Source organism: Bidens hawaiensis, unplaced genomic scaffold (genome assembly GCF_021521415.1).
Source record: "Bidens hawaiensis isolate Kalapana, Puna unplaced genomic scaffold, B.hawaiensis_p1.1 tig00001087_1, whole genome shotgun sequence".
In the NCBI taxonomy this organism is placed as follows: domain Eukaryota; kingdom Viridiplantae; phylum Streptophyta; class Magnoliopsida; order Asterales; family Asteraceae; genus Bidens; species Bidens hawaiensis.
In genome coordinates, this window is record NW_027491062.1 from 3,418,256 (window position 1) to 3,427,084 (window position 8,829).

Genomic DNA, 8,829 nt, shown 5'->3' on the forward strand with positions numbered 1-8,829 from the left:
CACATTTACAAGCCCCAAACAAAGATTAACTTCTAAATGTCAGTCAACGGTGCTTAGACACACACCGAAACCCTTTAGTTAGAATCAACAATAAGTTTCTTAGCCACTAACCGGATCCCAGCATTCTGTTGATAGTCGTACGGATCTAAAGAAAAGAAAGCATCCACAAACGAACCTGGACGAATCAACGATTCAAGTTCCGCCACATCATACCTACTAAACACGACCCGTTGAATAGATGATGATTCTTTCTGATATATCTCTGTGACCCATCTAACACCATCTCCTTCCGCTACGGTAGGTAATCTGTAAAACATATAACATAGTTTTTAACATCCTTTCAATATTATTTTAATACAAAAAACAATACTTTTACACTAAAACAAAAGGACTTACTGCAATCTGATAGTAGGCAAGTTATAAAACCCGGGCTTTCGATTCACAACAGGCCTCCACTCAGAGCTGCTACCAGAATCCACAAACCGCTTAGCAATATTATCACACGCATCAAGAACACCACAGACATTTGGAGACGCATCAACCACAAAATTTAATCGAGGCCTGCCCGCATGATCAACAAATCGTGTGCTTAACCCAAACCGTATTTTTAGGGCATCACAACGGATCTGCAACGGTGCGTCGCCGTGGAGCATTTGCATCTTTTGGGGGCCACGGAAAAACGGGACAGCAGTTATAGTTATAGAAGGTATTGACACATCATCAAGATTAACAAATTCAGTGCTTTCAGTGATGAAGTTAGAAGCAGTGGCTGCAGCAGATGATTCTTCATCCATGGATTCATTTGCTTCAAGGGGTTCGTTTTCTATTCTGTCTACAAGTGGGCCTAGTTCAAACGGGTCAGGCTGAACATGACCCGGCTCAGGTTCGTTTTCAACCGGTTCTCCAGCACTAGATGCCGCTAGTGAAAAGATTGGATGAGAAGGTGGAGAATTATGATGGTCAATGTTTCTACTAGATGAAGGCGGGCTCGTGCTTGGGCCGGTTCCATCTACAGCAGATTTTGAATTGCTGCAGTTTCTAGTTGTAGCATTTGGAGAAACCCAGCTGTTTTCTGTAAATATATCGGGTAGGCATGATTCCTACATGAGGGGTAAATTGGTCATTTTACAGTGTTGTCAGAAATCGATAATCACAAGTGAAATACTCAAATGAACTCAAATTGTTAGGTTGAAAAGTGAGAAATTACCAAGAAAAGAACAGTTGCACAATACTTGAGAACTTCAAGATTCATTCGGACATCGTCTAAACTCCTGAAATTTGTTGAACAAAATATTAAGACTCAAATGACAATAATATATATCTTCATGTCATTTAATAATATAAAATGTCAATAACATATGTTCTACTTGACCTGCTTTTATTCAAAAGGGTTGACAGGTTTAATATGTTAAGAATAGACACACACGAATGGAACACGAAAGCAATAAACAAATAAAGGGAGCTAACGTAGTTTGGTCTAAACTAACTTACGTCCACAAGCGGCAACTAGGTATTCTTTTATTTCAATGATAATCGACTACACGTACACCGAGATTACAATTAGGGTTACTTCATAAAAACATGCTGACCCACCCAACCCATCACCCTTCTTGCTATCTAAGTTGAACCCAGCCCAACAAGGCCTTCAACCCAGCATTAATCTCCTCTCAACCCGTTTTAAATTAGAATAAAAATATAATATATGTTTTAAAAGGTCAACCGCCAACCCGAAACACACCATTAAAAAAACGTTCATACCTGTGTGATTGTTTTCCAAGCCCGAAATAATTAGCCAAACTAGCCATCTAAACAAAGATAAGAACTGTAATTAGCACTTAATCTAATAAGATTAGCACGGTAAGACAAAAAAAGAAATTAAAAAAAATTATACCTTCATGTCACCAGCTCTCCTTCCAAACCTCTGTGTCAACAAGGCCAATGAATCAATGATTCCTTTCGGCTCAGGCGGCACGCGGTTAATTTGGGCAAATGCATCCCTTAACCTCACGCAATCAAACCTTATTATATTATGACCCACCCAAATTCTCCCTATACACAACACACATCAAACCCCCAATTCAATTAATACAATATATAACAATCAAAACACTAATTCAAGATTGAAACTCAAAACTCGTAAATTACCATGCTAAGCAGTTAACGCGGAAAAATATTATTTGAGATATCGGTTATCACGGTGGGATATTGCTAATTTTAATATCATGCAGAATTTATATATATAGCAGCTTAGGGGTGCAAACGAGCCAAGCTGCTCGCGAGCTACTCGAGACCGGCTCGTTAAAAAGCTCGATCAAGCCGAGCTTAATCGAGCCCGAGCTCAAGCCTAAAAATAAGTCCGTTTAACAAACGAGTCCAAGCCCGAGCTTCAGTTATCGAGCTCGAGCCAGCTCGCGAGCCTAAACGAGTCTGTCATTTACATAATTTTATGTAATAATTATTAAGTAATGTATATAATGTTTGAAAAATGAATAAAAATAACTAAATAATATATTATTATTTATATGCATAAAATAATAATAGAAAAAAATATATAAAAATAATTATAATTATATAAAAAATTATCGATAAATTGTAAACGCGCCAAGCTCAAGCTTCAAAATCCACTCACGAGCCGAGCTCGAGCTTTGAAAATAGAGCTCGAAACAAGCCGAACTCGCGCTCGAGCTCTGTGTAAGTTAAACGAGCCAAGCTCGAGCCTAGTACACTCTCCTACTATTAACAATTATCATTTCGTAACTTGCGAAACCCTAACAATTGTAGGAAGTAACCATTTATTAAGACTCAAAACACTAACATTAAACACTACGAGTTGAAAATTAAGACTTAAAACACTCATATCGAGATATCAGCTATATATTATATATTATTGATATTCTGAACCGATATTTTGACAGCATAGATTATTACCGTGTAAGATGTCGTAGACCTTATCGGCGATGTCCGAGAAGGCCGGCGCAGAGACGACGGCGTCCGGCGTGATGCCGTTGGCGCGAGCGGATAATGTGGAGATGAGTGAGAGGTCATGTGGTTTGACTAACGTCTCGTAGCTTTGGAGCTCGATGAGTTTTCTAGGGCAGACGAGTATGGATCCAAATTCTAATATGGCGAACCCTTGGCCGGGCCGGGTCGGGACGGTGGTTTCTAGGTCGAAGAAAGCTATCTCTGATCGATCTATGCTTGATACCATATTTATTATTATTTATAACTTTATAATAATAAATTGTCTGAATAATAATGATAATAATAATAATATTATCTGAAATGAAACTGAATAGGGTTTTGATTTATAGACAGGGGGTAGCTTTGAAGAGAAGCTTTGGGGTAGCTTTGAAGAGAAGTTTTGGGAAGAAATAGATAACGTGTGGTTTACGTTTCTTCCCTTTTATAAGAAAGTGGTGTTTTAATAAACTATTGATAACTTAATTTTGAGCATTAATAAGTTGTCAAATCTTATACCATCCATAGTAGAGAGTTATGGGATAGCTTTATAGCCTATAACTCTGAAAAACACCGTCCCCCTTCAAGTTATGGGTTTTTTTTGCAAGTTATACACAAAATACGGATAATGTCACCAAAAAACAAGTGTATAACTCTGGAAACACCGCCCCCCTCCAAGTTATGGAGGCTTTATGACTACACTTGTTTTTTGTAAAAAACCATAACTCTGATTGGGCGCCATGGTCTTATTTACGAACCCGGTCTTATAACAACTTATAGGTTATATATTTTTTAAATTATGTATATCTTTTTGAAAAAAAATATATATTTATTTTTTAAGTTCAAACTCAATCACTCAAAAATTCAAGACCTAAAAATCTTTTCTCCTTCGCCCCAGTGAAATAAAAACGACTTTTGAAAACGACCTTGATTTATGAACCCGGACATGATCCAATTTTGCTAGACCCGTATGTTTTGATCATAAGTTTGGAGTTTGACCAAAATACGTGCAAAATTTATGTAATATTTTTTAGTTTATTATACATAAGGCATTAATTTATATATTTAAAATGCAAGCCTTATATTATAGATTTAAAGTTTATATTTTATAGTTCTATATAGATAAGATATATGTTAATTATTGTAAACCGAATCACAATTTTTTTAAATCTCTTTATTTATTCTAGTATTCGTTTCCCTCTCAAGTAATACGATTTCACATTATAAATTTATGAATTTCGAGGCTCATTAATTTTCCCTTTAATTCCCTAATTTTCCTAAATACGTGGATGTGGAGAGTTGTGACTACACATGGTCTTATAACAACTTATAGGTTATATAAATGTAATAAATATATGAAAGGGAAGAATAAACCGAAAGTAACCTGAGAATGAAGTAAAATGTAGGATGGTGAACAAAAGCAATGTGGAAAGATGTTCTTTATTTGTTGTTATGAATGTATTCTTTATCTAAACAATCAAGTTTTGACATAAACCATAACCACAAGCAAAGACCATCTTGTTGCAATGTTCATGAAAACAACAATGGAATAATATTCACATGGAGACAATATACGAAAATCGATGTGGATTTTAGAACACGTGTAAATCTTTTAAGATAAGTTAAAAGCATATATACATCGTTTGTTACGGTTTGTATGTAGGAAATCGATGAATGATTATGAACATGTAAAGCATTGCAGTCCCTAATTATCTATATATCAATCGATATAGTTCGATGTAGGGTCAACCTTTATCGTAACAACCACTTTTCTAATCTTTGCTTATTTAGAATATATTACTAAGATTTTGTTGGTTGTAGAAATACAACTTAAAAAATTTAAAGCAGAAGAAATATTATGCCACACCCCGATCAAAGGCGGCGGAACATGCCGAGGTGTAACGATTGTCCATAAGCGCATGACACTAATTTAAAGCGACAATATTTAACAAACACATTTCATTTCACAACATCGAAAATGTCACATAACAATATTCAAGAGATAGTCAACAACAAGATATAACAAAATATAGCAAATCAAATATTGTTCATTTTTACTAAATAACTTAAAGGTCTTGGCTTTCATTTCCTCCACAATCATCAAATCAACCTAGATGCAAACCTGTAACATTTCATAAAATAAAGTTTGTCAACACAAAGGTTGTTGAGCAATTCATAAGTTTGAACAATAGATATATAGTATGAAAAGCCACAAAGCTAGTATACAAAACCATAAATAATGCTATAAACTTGGATAAAATAGTTATCGCTAACAAGTTAGCGACACCCAACTATAAGGGGTTGCCAAATAGTTTAGGATTTTATAGTTATCGTTAATTGCATTACGTTAACGACAGCTTGCCATGAGGGGTTGCCAAATGGTCTAGGATTTATAGTTCCACCATCCGAAAGCGATAAACATATAGGCAAATAAGCATAGAACACCAAATCGAGCAATTATTCAAGTAAAGTATACAACAATGTTTGTGGTTTAAGACTCAAGTATAAAACATTTAGTTTAGATAAGATGAAATGTCACCCCCAAAATAAAAGATAGAAAACGGGGTATGAAGTTACTCACGTTCAAGTAATAAACTTGAAAGATTGATTATTTGTAGATTTGCCGGAACGACGAGTTAACGTATGAGGCCTAAATAAAAGAAAGTCTTGGATTTAGAAGGTTGTCTTGAAGATCTTTAAATAAAATAATTGTTGCAAAAAGTAAACAATTTAAAGTTCAAGGTTTAAAATGTAACTATTTAAGAATTTATAATAATAACCCTTTAAAAATGTGAGTTTGCTCAAAACCGGGTTAAAGTATCTAACCTTAATATTTATTTAATGTAAGGCCCCTCTCCCGGTGACCCTACTTTAGCGTCGGATTTACTCATAAACACAGTTGTTCAAATCAGAGTTTATTAAAACTTTTCGCGGAATATAAAACATCAATCATTTGTTACAAAACATTAAATCTTTTCTTTGATACCATAACACAAAACTTTATATTTAAAACATCTTTACTTCTTTCTTCAGATGCCAGCCGTTCAATCCATGCCGTGTGTCATCCTCATGCTAACTCTATAATCAGCTCACCTGCGTGCATACTAAAATTCAGCTACGCTGAGTGAGTTCTAGTTAATCGAACGCCATACAATACATACACATACATACATATCCGTAGATACATATTCATACTTCACTAGTTACCCTTCTGTTCTACATACATACTTGCTACCATACATACATACATATCTACAATCACTAACCTCAGTCTACCGAGAGTACGTTCATAGTTCACCGTCTATACCTGTACTCAAGGTCGTGAACACGTACAAGGTTCGCAGTCCTTACCTATGTTCACCATTTATGGTACGTACAAGGATCGCGGTCCTTCCCTATACCATAGTACATCCACAACACGTACAAGGTTCGCAGTCCTTCCCTATGTTGCAACCTAATTCATAGCACGTACGAGGTTCGCAGTCCTCCCCTATGCTACAAAATCAGCACGTATAAGGTTCACAGTCCTTTCCTATGCTGAAATACATCCACAACACGTACAAGGTTCGCAGTCCTTCCCTATGTTGCAACCTAATTCATAGCACGTACGAGGTTCGCAGTCCTCCCCTATGCTACAAAATCAGCACGTATAAGGTTCACAGTCCTTTCCTATGCTGACGCCTATCTACATTACGTATAAGGTTCGCAGTCCTTATCTACGTTACATATATCATCTACTTCACGTATAAGGCTCGCAGTCCTTAACTACGCCATCACCAGCCGAGTCTATGTCCGACAGAAGCTAGAGGGATTTGCCATCCTAACTTACTATGTCGAACGTAGAACTCACATGCCATTCGTGTACCTATATACACATACTTACATTATAACAGAAGAACACTCTTGGCATTCTTTACCTCATTCATTTAACAACGATACCCCTTGTCGTTACGTGCAATATCCGAAGATCGTTCACGCCCCGACAAGTATTCATTTGAAATATTCATACATCTTCGATATATAATATTCGTACCTTTATTTTTAACCTGGCAGTACGCGCAATATCCGAAGATCGTTCGCGTACCGACAAACAATCATTCATATCTATCACACATATCACATATGACATACACTTATCACTTAGGATAAATGTATTAACAACACATCGAGTATGCACACAGCCCCGAAAACATAACAAGGAATGGGGCTAGAAACTCACCTGAACTCTGCTTCTTTCTTCTGATAGCTGTAAATCCCTTCTTTAACTGAGCTCGGCTGACTGTACAAGTTACACGTATCAATACTCGCCTGATCTAATCTGGTGGCCTAGTATTAGCTTACTTTTACTTATCGCTTTTAATTTATTTCCTAATCGAACTCGGCTTTAGGCGAAGTTAAACTTTAGGCGAACTTAGCTTTAGGCGAAGTTACCAGCTAGGCGAACTTAGATTTACAGCGAAGTTGCCATCAGGTGAACTTAGCTTGCAGGCGAAGTTAAACCTTAGGCGAACTTAGCTTTAGGCGAAGTTACCAGCTAGACGAACTTAGCTTTACAGCGAATTTGCCAGCAGGCGAACTTGGCTTCAGGTGAAGTTACTCACGTTCAAGTAATAAACTTGAAAGATTGATTATTTGTAGATTTGCCGGAACGACGAGTTAACGTATGAGGCCTAAATAAAAGAAAGTCTTGGATTTAGAAGGTTGTCTTGAAGATCTTTAAATAAAATAATTGTTGCAAAAAGTAAACAATTTAAAGTTCAAGGTTTAAAATGTAACTATTTAAGAATTTATAATAATAACCCTTTAAAAATGTGAGTTTGCTCAAAACCGGGTTAAAGTATCTAACCTTAATATTTATTTAATGTAAGGCCCCTCTCCCGGTGACCCTACTTTAGCGTCGGATTTACTCATAAACACAGTTGTTCAAATCAGAGTTTATTAAAACTTTTCGCGGAATATAAAACATCAATCATTTGTTACAAAACATTAAATCTTTTCTTTGATACCATAACACAAAACTTTATATTTAAAACATCTTTACTTCTTTCTTCAGATGCCAGCCGTTCAATCCATGCCGTGTGTCATCCTCATGCTAACTCTATAATCAGCTCACCTGCGTGCATACTAAAATTCAGCTACGCTGAGTGAGTTCTAGTTAATCGAACGCCATACAATACATACACATACATACATATCCGTAGATACATATTCATACTTCACTAGTTACCCTTCTGTTCTACATACATACTTGCTACCATACATACATACATATCTACAATCACTAACCTCAGTCTACCGAGAGTACGTTCATAGTTCACCGTCTATACCTGTACTCAAGGTCGTGAACACGTACAAGGTTCGCAGTCCTTACCTATGTTCACCATTTATGGTACGTACAAGGATCGCGGTCCTTCCCTATACCATAGTACATCCACAACACGTACAAGGTTCGCAGTCCTTCCCTATGTTGCAACCTAATTCATAGCACGTACGAGGTTCGCAGTCCTCCCCTATGCTACAAAATCAGCACGTATAAGGTTCACAGTCCTTTCCTATGCTGAAATACATCCACAACACGTACAAGGTTCGCAGTCCTTCCCTATGTTGCAACCTAATTCATAGCACGTACGAGGTTCGCAGTCCTCCCCTATGCTACAAAATCAGCACGTATAAGGTTCACAGTCCTTTCCTATGCTGACGCCTATCTACATTACGTATAAGGTTCGCAGTCCTTATCTACGTTACATATATCATCTACTTCACGTATAAGGCTCGCAGTCCTTAACTACGCCATCACCAGCCGAGTCTATGTCCGACAGAAGCTAGAGGGATTTGCCATCCTAACTTACTATGTCGAACGTAGAACTCACA

General features: G+C 36.7%; 1 protein-coding gene across 1 annotated transcript; it reads right to left on the reverse strand.

The window, feature by feature from the left end:
• Positions 1-3,281, reverse strand: LOC143558674 (protein NEN1-like). Its single transcript, XM_077047467.1, has 6 exons — positions 2,929-3,281; positions 1,892-2,049; positions 1,759-1,805; positions 1,208-1,271; positions 397-1,100; positions 1-306 (listed from the first exon to the last, which is right to left on the reverse strand). Exons 1-6 carry the CDS (start codon positions 3,206-3,208, stop codon positions 75-77), a joined length of 1,485 nt encoding a protein of 494 aa, XP_076903582.1. The 5' UTR covers positions 3,209-3,281; the 3' UTR covers positions 1-74.
• Between the last annotated feature and the right edge of the window lie 5,548 nt (positions 3,282-8,829).

What these genes read in the sequence shown, in the direction of transcription:
- LOC143558674 (XM_077047467.1), bottom strand. Translation starts at nt 3,208, where the DNA reads ATGGTATCAAGCATAGATCGATCAGAGATAGCTTTCTTCGACCTAGAA. An exon ending in GGAGAGCTGGTGACATGAAG is followed by an intron (nt 1,806 to 1,891) that starts GTATAATTTTTT and finishes ATCTTTGTTTAG; the next exon opens with ATGGCTAGTTTGGCTAATTA. An exon ending in GTGCAACTGTTCTTTTCTTG is followed by an intron (nt 1,101 to 1,207) that starts GTAATTTCTCAC and finishes CCCCTCATGTAG; the next exon opens with GAATCATGCCTACCCGATAT.